The sequence below is a fragment of the Aulonocara sp. 'chitande type north' Nkhata Bay genome, linkage group LG18, assembly GCF_057382095.1.
Source record: "Aulonocara sp. 'chitande type north' Nkhata Bay isolate Kocher_YH1m ecotype deep benthic linkage group LG18, A_spYH_male_GT1.1, whole genome shotgun sequence".
Taxonomy (NCBI): Eukaryota; Metazoa; Chordata; class Actinopteri; order Cichliformes; family Cichlidae; genus Aulonocara; species Aulonocara sp. 'chitande type north' Nkhata Bay.
The window spans coordinates 21912602-21931498 of record NC_141361.1 but is presented as its reverse complement, the minus strand read 5'-3'; the positions used below and the strand labels follow the sequence as shown (position 1 = coordinate 21931498).

The window sequence follows — 18897 nt, the reverse complement described above, 5'->3', positions numbered from 1 at the left end:
TGTAACTCTGTCCGTGCTGTGCTTTTTTGGAAACCGAATTTCCCAGAGGAACCCACCCGAGGGATTAATAAATAAATTATATATATATATGTATATATATATATATATATATATATATATATATATATATATATATATATATATATATATATACACATACACATATATATATATACACATACACACATATATATATACACATACACATACACACATGTTGTTTCCGCGTAATCGCACACAAACACACACAGAATCGAAGAATGGCTTCCCTCCTCTGGAAACAGGAAAATCGCATTAGCATGACAAATAAAATAAAAGAAATAAAATACTGTAAATGAATGAGTAAATTAAAGCTCATGCAATTTCTAGAGGGAAAATATTATCATTATTTTAATATAAAGCGAGAAAATCTAAATTTACGCTAAGGGCAAATAAATACATAAATAACTAAAACAAAACAAAACAAACAAAACAGCAGAAGCATGAGAATATTTTGTTTAAATTGCAGTTTATATTCTAAGTAAGGGAACAATATTTGATGTATTCACATTTGTTCAAAAAAACCTAAGGCATCCATAACATCAATAGAAAAATAATTATATACATTTAAAACGTATCACATCAGAATGATTAACTTTTTTTATTTTCATGTATCTGATGAACAACACCAAAGTACATGTCTGAACAAACATAACAAAGATAATCCCATTACATAAAGCTGGCATCTGGGAGAAGTTGGGCAAAAATTCAGCAAGTTCCAGGTGCAGTTACTGCAGGGGTCCATATGGTGTCATTTTTTCATTTTATTTATTTTTTCTCTTCACTAGCTACATGGCTTTTCGTTTGTTCAATTCACAAGCACCCCCTTAGAATAGACAAATGTTTTAGTCACAACAAAAACAAAGTTGAACAAATCGGACATGATCACTACTGACAGGAAGTCCAGCAGAGAACAAACTGAAAGGGGTCAAAGGGACGCAGTAGGAAAGTACCCTCTGAGGTGCTTTTGCATAAGTGAAACTGACCAAAATAAAAAATAAAAAAAAATATAAAGAGGCAGAAATCTCATTCTGACATAGCTGCTTATTAAGGATATATATTTATATATAACAGTCTGTACAGATGTTTTGAAACATGTTTTTGTTAGAATTAGCTCTCATGGTATTAGCTCTCATGGTATTTGCTGACACCAGGCCCAATTTTTTTTGCACTCCAAAACACATCTAGTACATTTGACTTCTGTAATGCACACATTTTGATACATATCCTCTTTTGCTTTGCAGTTGGTGTACTTACTGAGCTTTATGCGATGCTTATGGGGTAGCATATTCCTCTAAGTTTTTGTTTCACCTACACTGAGAGTAATTTCAACAAACAGTATGTTGAAATTAAATAATGTTTTGCTTCTTCTGAATTTGTGGTTCAGCACCTCCTGCAATGTTTGTAAGAGTGGAAGAAGTTTTCACACTAGCAATTATCTCACTGGATCCTTTGTCTTTGTTTTGTTTACTCCAGTGGCTGGCTACTTTAGCTGTAGCATGCATGCTTTGTCAAGTAGCTCACTTTACGCTAATGAGTACTGGTTGAAGGAGCAAAGCATAACACATTACATAGTCACACAAACACACACACACGCACACACATACATAGTCATACGCACACGCAAGCATCTTGGGCACACCCTGTGGTGCCATGGCTGTGAAAAGTGAGCTTTGATAAGCTTTGGGAGCATAGTTCACTAAAACATGTCCATCCTAATGGTGGTAGTCTCTTTTACTATGTGGACGGTTGCCTAGTATATGATCCACCTCTGAGGCGATGCCTGCTGTCATCTTTGGAATCACCTAAAATGAACATGACATAGGAAAAGTACTTCATGATAACGCAGTGCCTCAAGACCAGCTAATGAAGAGATTACACTGACATGATGTTGTACCTGAATGGCTCCCAGGTTCTCTGTGAGCTGGCTTGGACTGGAGGACCCCAGAAGCACTGAGCTCACTCCCTCGTTCCTCAGGCACCAGGCTGAAGATCAGAGAAAGGAGAAATCTCAGACTTGCAATGAGGTATCAAAGGAGAAAGAACTTCCAAAGACATATATTTGCTTTGACAAATAGACGCTATCTGTTACCTATGGCTAGCTGTGGCAAAGTGCATCCAAGCTTCTCCGCAATATGAGCCAGCTCTTTTAGTTTGGCTTGCTGTTTTCTCCCTTCCTCACTCACGATTTTCTCTCTCAACCACTGGTATGGCTACAGGAGCAGTGAAAGCAGATGTGTTAGATTTACATGCAAAGATAGGCAGATGATTATTCAGTTCTTGTATTGCTGGATTTTTCTGTTGCCTTTGACACAGCTGATCATAGTATCCTGATGTATAACTTCACTTAACATCTCTAGATCAGGTCTGGATTTGTTCCCTTTCTGTCTCTCTCAGTTGCTTCCGCTAATTTTGTGTCCTCAATTAATGAAACTTTATTAATCCTGCAGGAATTTCGTACATTATGTGGTTGACTGCTCCCACACACAAATAAACATTAAACAAATAAAACATTCACTCTATTAAAAAAAGTTCATTAATCATAAATACAAAATATATTAATTAATAATAATTAAAAAATAACATTAAAAAATTAAAAACATCCTGATTGCTATGGAGACCATAAGGTGCTTCTGCACTTTTCTTTTCTCAACCTAACGTGCACCCCTTCCCACCTCCCCTCTGGTATCCTCCTTTGAGTGCTGTGCAGTCTTTTGCTACTTTATCTTGCGGTCTACCCAAGGTTCACTCCTGGGGCCTATCTTTTTTGCCTTGTATATACTTCCACTTGGAAACATCCTGAGTGATTCTGAAGTCTGTTATGCAGATGATAGCTACCTGTACATGCCATTTAAACACCAGAGTGTAACCAAATTATTATCCTTAAGGACCGCATTAATGCTATAAAGAACTGGATGGCAGCAAATGATCTATCTTTAGACTAGAATTAGAATAGAATAATAGAATTCAACTTTATTGTCATTGCACATGCACAGGTACAGGGCAACGAAATGCAGTTTGCATCCATTAAATAATCCACTTTAAATAGACAAAGTGAATTTCACTTCTCATCGATGCCACCTGACAACTTTGTTCTCAGAGTAATTGAGAATCTTGGGCTCATTTCATCTTTAATTCTCCCATCTGTGAGAATTCTGGCTGTTATTTAGTTTTGATAAGCTAAACATGGCCTGTCTCAAATACACTGTCTCACTGTGAAATGGAAATGATCATATCTACTTTTAGTTTGTTTAGTTTGAACTGACATTGTCCCCAATATCAGTTCAAATATGTAGCACCACAGAGGTCAAATTTAACCTGTACCTTCATCGAGGCCCTGGAGGATTCTGGGATACCATTCTCGTACTTTCCTGTGATGATCCCGCAGGCCAAAGGTGACCAAGAGACCACACCCACACCTGCAAGATCACAGTCACAATTAAGCAACAAGCAAATTAGGCAAATTTGATATTCAGAAAAATTTCCTTAAGACCTACCTATCTTATGGTAGAGCTCTGGAAGATGAGTTTCCACTTTTTCCCTCTGGAAGAAATGATACTCTGCCTGTTCACACACTGGTGGGATGAGATTGAACTGCCTGGCCACAGAATACGCTTCCTAAATGTGGAGCGGACAGAATGATGAGGATGGCAGAAAGTGATAAGGTAATGTGTAAGACTGACTCTTTGTATTTAATGACTTTTATCGCTCCGCGGTTCTTTGTATAGCACAAGGAAACTGCACATCTTTCACAGCGCTGACAGCTTCAGCAACAACAACAAAATTTAGACACTTTAGTCACTGAACTCTGTTCACATTTGTTTATACAATGCAAAACATCACATGTGAGGCTGATCATCAGAGTCAGTGGTCAGTCAGTTTCAACACTATATATTTTTTCTTTTTAGCCAAGCACATCCTAACCAGGGTTACTGCAGTAAAACTAAACAAAAAGCTACAACTAAAGTGTGAAGTTAGCAGAAATAAATTATAAACGATAATAGCTGAAACAATGTTATGTACTCACAAAACTATCTAAAAGATTTTCTTTTTTTAAATATAAAGGATATTTTCATAGTTTTAGTCATTGTAAATGGTACATCTCTTTATTTAGACTTCAGCTAATTTAAAAACTACCTTCAATGAGTGATTCATTTAAATTGTAATATCTATTTTGAATGGGAAATTTTTGCCCCTGATAAAACACTCTTTACATTTTTTAATGATTAAGAAAACTGAGGTTACCACAAGATAACACTACGGATTTTTAACGCAATACAAATCAAACCACTCTGGAAATGAACTGAAACAAAACTAAACTGGACATTGAAATTGAAACAAGTAAATAAATTAATTAATGAAATCAAATTTAAATAAAAAAATTATTCTAAAATATATAAAACATAAAAGTGATGCAAGTAAAGTTTATAGAGAGCACTGCATGTCTCTGTCTGATTTTTTCATTGTATTCATGGTAAAAAATCATAACAAGGATTAAAAAGAACCTGATGTACTCTCACTGGCCAATTCATTAGATACACCTGTTTAACTCCAAATATCTGATCGGCCAAATCACATGGCAGCAATGTAATATATTAAGCATGTAGATCTGTTTAGCTTACCAGCTGAAGTTCAAACTGAGCATCACAATAAGGAAGAGAGGTGATTTAACTTTCTTTGAGCATGGCATGGTGGAGTTTTTCAGAAACTTCTAATCTACTGGGATTTTTCCCACACAGCCATCTGTACGTTTTACAGAGTAGGTCAAAAAGAGAAAGCATCCAGTGAGCAGCAGATCTCTGTGTGAAAAATGCCTTATTGATGCCAGAGCTCAGAGGACTGGTCAGACTACTTCAAAGAAGTCAACAGTAACTCAAATAACCACTGGATTCCACCCATGAAGGCAGGTTTGAAGACAAAAGGGGTTTTAACCCAGCAAGGTGTAACTATCGAAGTGACCAGTGAGTGCATATCAACCTATTACGCCTATTCATTTTTAAAATAAATACTCTGTCCTGGAAAGGTAAATACCTTTTCCTGTCACTCACCATGATCTCCATGGCAGACCACCGTGATGTCCCCCAGTACATGGCCATCCCCTGGTTGATCACATGTGTCATTGCTCTGACTATCTCTGCAAACATTAAAGAGCAGATATGTGCATCATCAATAACTGAACAGTGAATGGAGTCATGCTAGAAATTTGAGAGGTTGTCTCAACAGCTTAACTTGCATTATTTTCACATTATAACATAGAAATTATATTACAGCAATACTAAATTCAGTTTTTTTCTCTCATCAGGTAATAACACAATTATGAGAAGACTTGCAGGTTCAAAGAAGATTCCAAGAGCTTTAAAACTTTGGTAAAACTGCAGGACAATGAAAAAGATAAGTGGATCCTTGAAGTGTCCAGCCTCTTCTTTTAAACCCATGTGTGAGCAGATATTTTTTGCTGGGGTCACACTACTTAATGAGGCCAAAGGCTGCAGGGTTAAAAGACTCAGCTGCCTGTGCCGTGGAGGAAACCACAGCAAAAATACTGAAGGGGCTGAAGTCAGCAGCAGCGGCCTTCAGTGGTTTGTGTATTTGTGCCTCAGGATGTGGCAGGAAAGTAGCGTTTTTTGGAAAAGTGGAAGAGTTAAATAGTTTTTAATAAAAACCCCTGCGAAGTACTTTCTCAAAGGATATCTAACGCATGAAGAGAAACAGCTATTATTCTGAATGTGTGTGCGTTAAATGCTACCCGCAAACTTTCTAATTACTAAAGAAACCAAAGGCAGTGTGATCAAGTAATTCATGAGATTATTTTCAGTCTGTAAAGGAATTAATAAACCATCTGCCACCTTAGTACAATGCTGCATGCAAAATGTGAAGCAGAAAGGCTGGATATGAGGGTGAGGAGATGAGAGCGCAGAGTGTGATTAAAAAAAGAGCGATTCCTTTTCATCAGTAGTTTTCTATCTCTAGACCGAAATGTAGCTTTGTGAGAGACAGAGAGCAAGTGTGCATGTGGGTGAAGCAGGTGGGAGGGTAGAGGAATAACAGTACATCTGCTCCAAAGGGGATGGAGGGAGGAAGGGAGGGAGGGATTTGGAGGGATGTAAAGATAGAAGGAAAAAAAAATGCTGCGAACCATGTAGCAACCTCAGAGGCACACACAGTTAATAACAGTTTGCAAATACACGTATAATCCATCTCAATGCCGGGAGGGGAAAAAAAAAGATGACACCTTGATTCATTGAAACGTTCAAGTCTTAACATAAAGTTTCTTGCCACAAGGGCTCGATGAGTCATCAGCTCCAACAGCAGATGCCACACTGATCCTGTGCTCAGGTGAGATGTGCTGCAAACACCATTGACACCCCACTCACAAAAAAAAAAAAAAAACACACCGCAGTGTTTTCCCGGAGGGTGATGTGGGTGAAGCTGTGGGCAAAAACACGCAATGAAGAGCGCACACGTGAAAAAATGAATGTATGACATCAGTGTACAATTTAGATGCCGAGATTGCATTTGCACAAATATGCAGAAGCCAATTAGCCTAGCACGCAAAGAACAGAGGAAAAGGGATATAGAAACAGGCTCTGCGCAAAGCTAACAAAATCCAAGTAACGCATCTCAAAGCACTCTCATTAGTACAGAAACATATCAAACTTAAAAACTGCTTGGCTGCTAGCCAGAGTTAGTCAGCAACACACCCCAAGGTCTGGAACATTGGCCAGCTTCAGCCGGCAGGTATCACAGTGCAGCACAGAGGGTGTAAGAAAGCCTCCAACTCCCACTGATATCCATATTTGTCTGGGCAGGTATCTCTGAGGATGTCATTTCAGAGAGTTTCTTTATAGTGAGGCGTCTAACAGCGGGGACGTAGAACACAACTAAAAATATTGCTCATTTATGGAAATATGTCACATCACAGGAGATTGTCAGTGACAGATGAGACCCGTTCTAAGTTATACGACTGTGGAAAAAAAGCGTGGGGAAAGAAATAATAAAGATACGTTTAGTAATGCTGAGTAGGTGAGATCATTTTCCATGCTCTTCTTCTGTAATGAACAGGTGAGGAGAGAGAGGTGATGTCCTGGCACTTTGCATTGCTAGCTAAGGGGTTCATGTTCAGTGTGCTGTGGCGGTTTCATTTCATTTGCTAGAGAATAACACTCGGCTGGAAGGACTGATATAAAATCATTTTACTGATGCCATGTCTTCTTCGCTCCTCTGTCTGTCTGCCTCTGCATTCTGTTCTTTATTCAATTGGTCTGGGGTATTTTCATATTCAGCTTATTGAATGGCTTCACTCCTCTCTCAAATCAAATGTGATTCTGAGTGACTGGGTACCAATGTTGCGGCTGGATTTGGGCGAGTTATTCTGCGAGCTACCCTTGTACCTATTCATTCAATGAATTGACTGTGGCACACACGCCCCTCCTTCGAGAATCTTCTTGTCATATTCAGCTGGAGAAAAACTCACATAGCGTCTCATCACTTTGACAGCTGCTCTAGTAAAGAGCAGTCAGAGAAAGGGGAGACAGAGTCTTCCGTGAAGGAAGAAGTTGTATATTTGCAGCACGCACTTGGTCTGTCCCTGCTGTTGGACTGGATACGAGCCAAAAAGAAAGAAAGAAAAAGACAAAAGAACAAGCAGGGAGATGACACGGGTGCAGAAAAGCATGACTCGATGGAAGAAGAAAAGCAATGATTATAACAAAGGCAGACTCTGCAGCCATGACATCACTTTTTTGGTCCCCACGGGGACGCAAGCTGTCTCACACAAAGTCGGAAGCAGTTAAAGTCACAAAAACAAATGCAAACGCAGATGGATGCAGATTCACCTGTTCAGTGGCATATTTGAAACTAGTGCTGTTTTGCTGTTTGGTGTTTTTGCTGTTAACGCAGTTAAGGCTTTAGCAGCATGATGTTGGAGTGTCAGTCACAGAGAGATCTGCTAAACAGTCCCTTCATGCACAAGGTTCATCCTCGCTCCCTCACTCTCAAGTTTTTAAGGATGACTGATACCCTAACAATGATTTAGAAGGGTAGCCATGCTCCTTTGTATTAAATTATGAAGCAAACAAGACCAATTTCTCACGCTGACTAATGGGCCAAATGTGCTGCAGAGGTGATAAAAGTCTGCCTGCTTTACATTTGTCAGGATATATTTTTCAGCTGACGTCTCTCTCTCTGTTCACTTCCTATCATCTTGTCAGACTCTCAATCAGATCACAGTTCTTGACATGAGCTGAAGAGACTTCATCTGCAGGGGGCAAAAGACTAAAAGGTTTGATAGAGAAGGCTGCGGGGTCTGCCTGCTAGTCACCAGCCACTGGTACCAGTGACAGCAAGGACCCTGGAACGATCGCTATGACAGACAGGCCTCCCACAGTCTGTTGGCTCCCACGGGTGGAAGCGAAGGGGGAAGGAGGAGGGGGGTAAAGAGGAAAGAATGGAAAATATTTCAGTGAGATCAGTGCGCCTCCATCCTTTCACTCAAATACTACCTGTGGTTTGAGAGTTTGTGTGGAAAGACAGAAAAGGGGCTCAAGTATCTGTGATGCCCACATGGCAAGGGAGAGATAATAGAGTAAGAAACTGGAAGCGTCTAAAAGAAATAAATGGTGGTAACATAAGGTAGATGTGTGGGAAAGGAAGCGCAAGAGCGTTAAAGAAAAATAGCACTCAGTAGGGCTTGTATCTAGTGAGACCAACCCAAAAATACACCAGCTTCCCCCATAGGGGCCGGATAATCCTGCTTCTGAAGAGCAGGGAGGGCTGGGAGCGGGTGCAGTTTGGAGACCATGTGGAAGCTAGCGATCCCGCTGAGACAGAAGAGAAATAGAGGGAGACTGGTGGACTAAAATAGAGGGAAGAGAGACGAGGAAAGATTGTCATATTACTTGTAATATGTTCGGGGATATGTCAGAGGAAAAACACATAAACCTGACCGCAAAAACAAACCCCCCTTTTGGTCAAAGCCAAAGGCCGCCGGTCCAGTACGGGCAGCGGCTTCATCAGAATTTCTCACCCTCTCATGTTACAGAACAACATGTATTGTCGCTGGCTCAACTCCCCCCCAACAGCCCCATGAAGTCTGGGTTGGCAATCACTTACCCTCCATGGGGGTATTGGTGTCTGTCCGGTTGGCAAAGACCACATCCACATACTCGAGTTGCATCCTCTGGAGGGAGCCCTTTAAACCTAGAGTGAGAAGACATAAGCCAGGTTTAGAGAGAGAGGTTTGGGTTCTAATAAAAGAAGACAGTTAATAGGAACCATGAGTCCTGGGTGTCCTTCTTATAATGGTGAAATAAATGGGCATGTGCAAGGATACATAGAGTGTGACCTACATCTGCAGAAAAGAGAGATCATTTTTTATTTTCACTTTTTAGCCAACACCGCGACAGCGACATGCTTAGCTGGTAGGGGTGCCAGCTTCAAAAGAACAAGGGATATTCAAATGCATTCAAAAGTCACAGTTATGTCAGGTAAAAGGCAAAAACAATAATAATAAGGTGAAGTGGCTCCTGGGGGGTTTGAGCTCAACATGTTCGTAAACATGACAAAGTGACAGTTGGCCACATGTGACTCAGAGCCTTCCAGCTGCATCTGGCCTGCTGCAGCTTTGATCCAGCTCGAGGAGGCTTTGTGGCCATTTAAAGACAAAGGACACGGCTCAGTTTTCGTTTTTAGTTTTGTTAATTTGCTTTCGTCATGGCCATCATCCTGACTTGCTGCAGCAGAAGTCAGCTCCAGTTGCAGTAATATAATAATTAGCTATGGTAGTACTCTGTATGTTCCAGTAAATATTGACAGTGTGAGCATGAGTGCTAAACAGATGATTGGAATAAGCCATAATTTATATCAATAATCTTAGTGGCACATTGTAGTGTCAAGATTCACATAGTTAAACCTTTGGATGTTTTTGTTGCCCTTTTGTTTTAATAAAATAAGAAAAGATGATGTTTGAAAGAAAATTTTTATAAATGAAAATGCTGATTCGTTATACTTCAGGGCTTAACAGGCTGGTAATTAAGAGATGTGGGTCCAAATGCAGGACACAGGTAGTCAGAAATAAGTCTAAGCAGAATCCAGAACCCAAAGAATGACAAAGTCCAACCAGAACCCAAAACAAGAAAAGATTAAAGATCCAAACAAAAGACATGAACACACAAACATGGAACTAACGCAGACTAGCTGACAGGCATTAAAAGGGGGACCTAACTCAAAAGATGAATTAGTATGGTGTCTACATGTAACACATGAATTATTTTAAACTATATCTTCTGGCACTTTGGTTCTAGCAGCCTACTGCAAAAATACATATTATGAATACACATTCCAATTCCTTTAGTTTAATCTAGAAAAAAATGCCAAAGATAACAGTTTCACAGACATAAAACTGTATTATGTATTAAACTGTACAGCAGATGAACAGTATCTGAAAGTCATGTCCGGTCAGAAATAGACTCAGTGGAAGAGTGGCTGCCAAGATGGGAAATGGGGAGAAAAGGCTATGATATATCTGAAAATCAGTAGCAACAGGTCTTATGGAGTAAATCCAGAGTGTATCCAAACTTTCTGTTCAAACCATCATCACTTTGTATGGAGGACATCAGGATAGAGGTGTAACAGTGAGTGTTTACAGGCATCTGTAAAACACGCTGGAAGCTCAGTCATGGTTTGGGAATTCATTTCACTTCATTTTGTAAAACTTACCAAAACTGACAGCACTGTGATTTTTATCCACAGTGCAATATCATCTGGCATCTGATTGGCAGTGGCTATATTTTCAGCGTGACAGTGAATGAAGATGCCAATGCTGTTCACTCACAAAGTTTGATAGCTTTACTTAGCACTTTACTCTGATTTCTAAAAATCAAACATGCATATAAAAGATGTATAGAACACATTGCTCACTTCACAGGAATAGCTGTAATCAATACATATTTTCTAATTTAATTACTGTCACAACTACTCAGCTGTAAGTTTTATGCACCTGCCACCATTTTCACTGCACAAACAGGAATCAGTTTTGATTCAAAATTGTAATTTATAAGGTTCAGAACTATTTTCAGAGTTAATCACTGTCAAACCAAGCTCGCAGGCACCTTCTCTTAGATTAAAAAAAAAAAACACCTGTGCAATCCTTTCTTATTGTTACATAAATAAATGCTGCTGGCAGCTGGTGGAGGAACCAAACAATTCAAAGCCTAGAGCCTGATCAGAAAGACGAGGGATCAGAGGAAAGGTCGCACTCAGTATTTGTTAGAGGAGTAACACTGTATGCTGAGGAGAGGATAAGTGACGGCAACAAAGTATTGCGAGCAGATCGGCCTCCACTCACGCACACACACAGAAGACCAGATGAAAGAAGAAAAGCGCACACAAGAGACTGTCGCACAAGACGACAGGAGAGTAACAGGGAGTCGAGGCAAAAGACACTCTCGCGCTTTTGAGTAAGCGCGTGTGTGCGTGGCAGATTAGTACCACAGGCTTCATCATCACCCACTAATCCCAGCTGAGAGTTATACTCTCCCTCCTACCATCACAGTCACTTATTCCTTCTTCTGTCGTTTGCACTCCCACAATCCCAGAAACACCCATTACACGGATCCTAATCTGAGCCTGCACCGTCATCACGAGAGGTTTCTGCTGTCTCGTGGATTAGCAGGAGTTCACTGGCTGTGAAAGGAGTCTATTTTTGGATCGGGAAAAAAGATGTGGAACAACAAAGCTACTGTATTGGCATCTGGGATAGAAGAATGCCTTCAATTGTGTTTTCTGTGAAAGAGCCTTATAAAATGCTGAAGCTGTCTTTTTCCTGTGAGGATGACTCTAAAGAGACCTTGATTTTTCTTGCATCGTCACATTGATGCAAGAAAATGTTCTGCGGCTCTCTCTTTCGCTGATCATTAGGTTTTTACACCCTATCATATACACCCCTGAACATCACTTCAGTCCAGTCAAATGGCAGGCCTGCTGTGGCAGCCTGTAGTGAGGAAGATGATGGCAGCAGATGTTTCGCTCAGTCAGTTTATTAGACTTTGATGAAATGTTCCTCTCCACTTATGGCAGGGATGCTGCACCTTTCTCTTACAATTACATGGACAGCCAAATGGATTCATCTTTGCTAATACCGCTTATGCTTCCCCTCTCTGATGTTGGCTTTCACCCCATTTTCTCTTTTGTACTCTCTGTCCTTCTCTTCCAACCCTTTCTTAGCGCATTCCCCGTTTCTCGTTTGGGGGAGAGTTTCTGCAGCTGCAGTGAATGTTAATAATGTGGCAGAGAGCTGAGTCACTGCAGGAGGTGCATTGCGCTGTGAATCGGATGGCAAATTGTTTGGGAAGCGGGGTGGATCGAGCCAAGGGTATGAGAGCTAAAGTTTATTGTTATGAGTCTCATCAAGGCCCTAGCTCTTTTTAAAGGGGCTGACAGGGGAGACAGTCTGGACAGCACTATTAAATGATGCAACAGTTTCCTAGACAGACACCTGTGGAGGTATTACAAGAAGACGATACATCTGCGAGTGCCTAATGCACCACTGGTTAGTACGGCTTTCAAATTCAGCTGTGTTCATATCAAAAAGGCGAGAAGCGACGGAGGCTGGAACAAAGAGGGATGAGGAAAAGAGATAAAAGAGGGAGATTAGAGGAGTGCAGCGGGGCTCCGACTGGTGGGGTGATGTGAAGGACAAAGCAGAGGGAAGGAAATTGACTTGTTACCTTCAATGATGTGTTTTCTGTTGAGGCCTCTCTCTGTCTCCGCTCTGCAACAGGAGGGAAAGAAGTACATGTCAGGGGTGTCAGCACATACTCTTCATTACTTCACAGCTCTCGCGAATTGAAGCAGCTCCAGAACAAACTTTGCAGTTTGTTTGCAGTGTCTGTCCTGATCACCTCTGATTTTTCTCATGGCTTCTCACTGAGCACAGAAGCAAATGCCTGATTTTTCTGTGCCTATTTAGGACTTGTTTAGACCAATAAGGCCAGCAGGTAAATTGCAATCAGCGCACAAAGTAATTTAGAGATAGCATGCGGAGTTTTTCCCTCGTTTGTCTGATTTCAGTCTATGATTTTCTTTGACTGCAGCACTACTCAGTATTATATTTATATAGCAGTACTTGTAGTTTATGCAACACTTATTCCATTTTCAACTTTAGACTGCATCATAACACTGTGTGATACAGTGTTATGACACTGCAGCCACCTATTGCTCTGCAAGTTTTGCAGTGAGTCGGGATAACATAAAGCTCCTTTCACGTGGATGTATCAGTATTTTAGAATTAGTACAATTCTGAAAGGAGACAATCTGCACTTTTGATGCATATGTACATGTTCCCTTAAGACAACTGTAGCATTTTTACATTTGCTTAAACTCAACTTTATATTCTTACTGTGTATTTTTACTTATTGTTTGGAATTTTTAAGGATCCATCCATCTTCCTCCACATATCTTATTCAGAGTAGTCGTTGGGCTTTTGCCTATCCCAGCTGTCATAGTTTGGTTGGCGAATTACTCCTTGGACAGGTCGCTAAGCTATTGCAGGGCTAACCCATAGAGACTGCCAGTTTAGAGTCACCAATGAAGCTAACATGCTTGTCTTTGGACTGTGAGAGGAAGCCAGAGTGCCTGGAGAGATCCCACGCACACATGGAGAGAAGATGCACACACTATACACAGAAGACCGTCTTGCTGTGAGTGCAGTGGCACTAACTACCACACCACCGTGCTGCCCCAGTTTAGGAATATAGATATTAAATGCGTCACTATGTTCAGCTGGTTGATAAATTGTCAGACATGCATTGCTAAGTGTGTAGTGTAGCCCACACATCATTTCTGGGAGTTGTTTTGCTAAAAACAGCTGCTGGTTCATTTGGAAATGACACTGGTAACAGTGGCGCTAACTGCTTTCCAATGACTTGTCTGTAGGCTCACTTGTGTTTACTCAGGCACTTAAAGATTTTCCCCACCCCTGCATTTTCCTTTTCCACTTTGTTCCTCTCGTCTGTTTCTGCTCCAGCGTGTTTGTTTTTGTTCAGATGCCCGCGACTTGCCTTACTTCTCGCCTTGCTTCATTTCACACTTTCGTTTTCTTCCTCCCTGTTTCCTATGGTTTTTCCAGAGTGCTTATGGGATATAAACGCACTTCAAACACAATGCATGCCATCCTTCCTCCATGTTATTGTTACTTTTTGTGCAAAAGACTGAAGAAACGCCATAGAGAGGAAATATGAATCTTGCAAATATCCAGGCATCCTGGGGTGAACTGATGTTTGACAAGCGAGCTGTGAGACAGTCTCGTAGCTCACTCAGCTGGGGGTTAAGCAGTTGTTCTTTAAATCCATCTGTGTTGGAGAGATTTGAAATACCTTGACAGAATTCAGAGAGGATGAGTTTTAATTAAATTTACACAATTGAGGCTTGGCTCTAGTGTTCTTAGCCGTGTAAGAATAGTCAAACAGTATGTGGATGTACCCATGGCCAGAAGACTTTTAGATACAGATGGCTACTAATGCAGACTGAGAATATTTTAGCGTGACAGCAGAAGCAGCTATGACTTTGGGCAGTTTGGCAAGAAAGCTGAGGGTGGCTAGAAGAGTAAGGAAAAGGGGTTGAGACATGCTGTCATTTTGTCCTCCACATCTGTGTCCTTGCGCTCTGTGTCATCTGTGTCACGCTCGCTGCAGCTGGAGGCAACGTTTTAAAGAATAGGCTCGTGTATGTGAGATGGCCTGACTGTCTGAGAAAGAAAACCCACCTGCTGGACACATGGATAAATATGTATGAACACATACTTACTTTCCTCCCCAGTACAGCTTTGTGGTGATCACCAGACTGGATCTCCTGCAGGAAGACCGTCAGACGCATCAAAAGACCATTAAAAAAAGGTGTTCTCAAAAAGATGATATGTATATGACCATACCTGCATGTGAGCATGATGAAATCTGCCTATGTGTACAAATCAGTGCAATCAACTATATTTATGTCAGCTGCCTTCCATCCTACACTGCACTTCAAACATCGAGTAAGTCATAGAGTATAATGACCACAGGGTGACTCTTTTTTTCTTTGAATTCTAGCAAGACAGCTCCCTCACTATAACCCACCCGCCATGCTTGAATGATCAATAATTTAAACAGGTCCACAGCTGAGGTGAGGTCGGGCAGAGAGCTGGCGTGAGCAGTTAAAAGGGGTGACGCGCATAACTGGGTTTTCTCTCGGCAGTGCATGCAGCAGAGCGGAATATATGTTTTCTGTGGTGGAGCTACAGTTCACGCTCACCAGCATCTGTTTTGATTTGACATGAGCAAATTTGTCAAGTTTACACTTTCATTTAATGAATTGATTTATATAATATATCAAGTGAATTAATGTTGCTTGAAAATTTTCCACTTAACGTGGGAGGCATGGATGCATGTTCTCAACATTGAACTAACTAATGTCACCAATACACAAAGCTTGAAAACAGATAAACACAAACATTTTGTGCATTTTGTACACCAGAATTATTAGGCTGCTTCATGTGGTTCGCTAACCATGCCTACCTCCACTAAAAGCATGTTTGAAATCATTTACAACAAGGGTCCCAGGATAGAACTGAGGGGCTGCAATTCAACTGAAGGAATAAGGAAGAAAATAATAACAATTACTTTCTACCTAATCTTTTTGCACTATTTTGGTTTGCAACTATAGGTTCCTACAAAGTTAACAACACTTGCTCATCGGTATATTTTAGCAGATTTAGGTATTAAATGCTAAACCTCAAAACATGCTTATACTGGGATAATATCAGGACATTTACAGTAGCAGTAAGGATGCTTATGTTTTCATGTTTATCTATGAAAACATCTCGCTAATTACTAGCCAAGTGGTAGAACAAATCCTCCAGAAATGGAGAAGGTTTGCCTTCTTAGTAAAAATTGTTGCCCAGAGCTGCAGCCAACATGTGTCAAAAGATGAAACTTTTCCTGTTTGTGTCACTCTTTTATGCTGAGAGACTAGCTAGACAGTATTTGGCCGTCACTTCCATCCAAACTGTAGATGACTGCAGCTGTTAGTGACCAAGGCAATTACAGGGAGGTGGGACACAAGGGAAAAATTGGGGCCATTGACTGGTCCCTAGACCTGTGTGACTGGGGCTTTAGCAGTCATTTTCCCACCAGCTGCCATCAGCTTCCTTTTGCAACCAATTGGGGAATTCAAATTTTTCCCACATGACAGGTGGTTGCCAGATGGTTACTCACCAGTCTCAAGGCTTCTAGGCCTATGTGACTGGGGCCTTAGTCATTTAATCCTGCACTCTCAGCATAAAAGTCCAAAATGGCCAACAAGCTGTGTCTGCAAAACCTCAGTAGAAAGTCTACGGGAAAATGGAGCTCTGCCAGGACCTCTGTAACGCTGCCGCTGACTTTATGGTCTCGGTTGCATCAAGTTTATTCTCTAAATTTTGGCACTCATTAGCTACCAGCTTGTGACTGACAAATCGGTAGCCGATGAGCGTGGAATTTCGCAGTAAAATCTGGATTCAAAATGACAAGTGATGGTGAAATGACTCATCTTGAAGCTATAGTCCATGAGGATGCATGGGGACTGCTTTAGGTGCCAACAGTTTTGTTTAATTCTTTTATATTTCAAAAAGTAAGTGCTCCATATGCAAGGACAGTTTCCCACGTGGAGGGACCTTTGTGATAAACTGAAGTGCCAGCTGTGAATCAGGTGTTATCACCCATGTCAGTGCCTGTTAACTCTGATGCTCTTGAATGGTTGAAAATCCCTGGAACGAAGCTCCGAAATCTTGTGGAAAACCCTTTCACAAGAGCGAATGCTCATATAGCAGCAATTTAAAGCCTGTGAATTTTAAATGGCATGTGCTTAATATACACACACCTGTTTGTGAGATGTTTGCGTTTTGGCATGCTGTATGTTCAGCGATACAGTGCATATGCAATCAAAAACACATTCTTGGATTCTTTTCGCTTTGTTGAGACACAACACTTTACCTCCAGCACTTTTTCTTGATGATGTTTCCCAGGATTATCTCTGCTCTGTAAAGAAAAACACAAGAGATAATATGATTAGATCCCAGACTTCCAGTTCTCTTGCAGCATTGTAAGTGTGTTATCTGCCACAAATCTGCACCATGAATGCCTGATTAAAAATCAGAAGGAGCCCAAGATAATGGGTAAATGCCTCCTGTACTGTGCGCCTGAATTTCACCAGCGACCTTTAAAATGAATATTCATCCCCGTAAAACTCCACTGTGCTCCGCATTATTCACACAGACGATGCCCAGGCGAGGTAAATTGAGCTGTGAACATAATGCGAAGCCTCCAGTGTTGAATAAGATTATGTAAATCACTTTAGAGTCACAGCTACCTTTCATTTTTGGCTTCCTCAGGTGCATTATTCCTGGTCAGGGCCTAAACCTTGTTAACATCTTTTGTCCTGTGGAAGAAAAAAGCTAACAGGACCAAAAGTAGTAGTGTGATTACAAATGGGAGACATCACTCACTTCCCCCCGGAGTAGACCTCGGCTGTGTCGAAGAGGTTGACCCCGCTCTCGTAGGCGATAGTCATCAGCTGCTCTGCCACCTGACACAGGCAAGAAACGTTTCCTCATGAAGCTCAGTGTGGCATAAGGCACTTCTATAAATAATAACCAAATTACACTTCAAAAAGGCGGGAAATTCCCTGAAGAAAGGAGTGTACGTCTGTTTACTGTTGAAATGCACATCCTCCAGGAAACTGTACAGTCTGCTTGTTGATTAAAGCTGTTTACTGCGCAGTGTATTTCCCACACTTTTTGACCTACTTCTTGCTCTTTATTCAGAGGACGACGTTTGAAAGGCCAGTTTAGTCGTGAGGACCTCCTCTGCCTGTACCAAGCTCTTATTTTGTTTTGTTTGTGCCTCTCTTAGCCCTTGTGTTTTATAAGCAATGATAAGATGTCCCCACTTCAGTATTTTCTCCCATCTAAGGCCAGAGCAGGACACTGGGAGAGGTCTTTTGCTTATCCTGTGAGAGAAATAGGATCTGATTACTTGGCTTTGGTAGAGCCACGAGGGACTTACTGTAGCAGCTTGCCGTGATATTGGGAAATTGATACCAGAATGATAACTGTGGTCTCACACCCACACCATTTTATATCCAGTTACACTAAATTACTCCCATTGGGGCCACAAATTGTTTTTTGTAAATGGTTTTACTTGTTGCATTTGGGTCTAGCTGAGTCTAAAATAGAGCATGAATAATACTGCATATTTAAGGAGTAAATAAACAATGTAGCAGAAGCTACTCTGATGCTTCTGATTTAACTACTCTAAATACCCCAAATATCTTTTTTTGTATTCTTTAAAAAGGAAAATGCTGCAGATTGGGAACAGATATAATGTTTAATAGAAAAATGATCAAGTTATATGTCTAATCTGAGAAAAGGAGGTGTGTCAGCTGATTGATGGATCTGACATGAAGTCTTACCTCGTCAGAGATCTGACCTCCAAATGTTACCCATGTTCCTGTGGGGGGAAAGCCATCATAAAATATTTGTAACAAACAACAACATAGACGACCTTTTGCATGTAAAAGTCACTCATAGTGTCTTCTAATTAATAATTTGACATTTTTGGCATGGAGACATGACAAAATGCTTTCTGCCCGAAGGCCGTCACAGACAAATGTCACTACAGATTAAAAGAGAAATGACTCCATTATGCCATGTGTACAGATTTGCAGTTTAAAAACAGTTTAAAGGAGAGCGACAAGCATTGTCGTGTAATGCACTGTGTTTTTAGGTGGGATCCTTGAGGTGTTGTAGGGTTTGGGGGGAGTTCCTGTGTGTGTTTGCATTAAACGGCA

General features: G+C 40.8%; 1 protein-coding gene across 2 annotated transcripts in view; it reads right to left on the bottom strand.

Moving 5' to 3' along the window:
• Nucleotides 1–299: 299 nt before the first annotated feature.
• Nucleotides 300–18897, bottom strand: part of kcnab1b (potassium voltage-gated channel subfamily A regulatory beta subunit 1b) — a 44300-nt gene continuing 25702 nt past the window's right edge. Inside the window, exons 4-15 of one of the 2 annotated variants that reach the window (XM_086271213.1) lie at nt 18520–18557; nt 17555–17634; nt 17043–17087; nt 14842–14886; nt 12765–12808; nt 9151–9237; nt 5088–5173; nt 3537–3657; nt 3364–3458; nt 2132–2252; nt 1937–2025; nt 300–1844 (exon numbers count right to left, since the gene is read on the bottom strand). In XM_086271213.1, the coding sequence (XP_086127339.1) occupies nt 1755–1844; nt 1937–2025; nt 2132–2252; nt 3364–3458; nt 3537–3657; nt 5088–5173; nt 9151–9237; nt 12765–12808; nt 14842–14886; nt 17043–17087; nt 17555–17634; nt 18520–18557 (941 nt within the window). In that variant the 3' untranslated portion in view covers nt 300–1754. The remainder of the gene's footprint in view (nt 1845–1936; nt 2026–2131; nt 2253–3363; nt 3459–3536; nt 3658–5087; nt 5174–9150; nt 9238–12764; nt 12809–14841; nt 14887–17042; nt 17088–17554; nt 17635–18519; nt 18558–18897) is intronic. The other variant, XM_086271214.1, reaches the window with a different exon arrangement.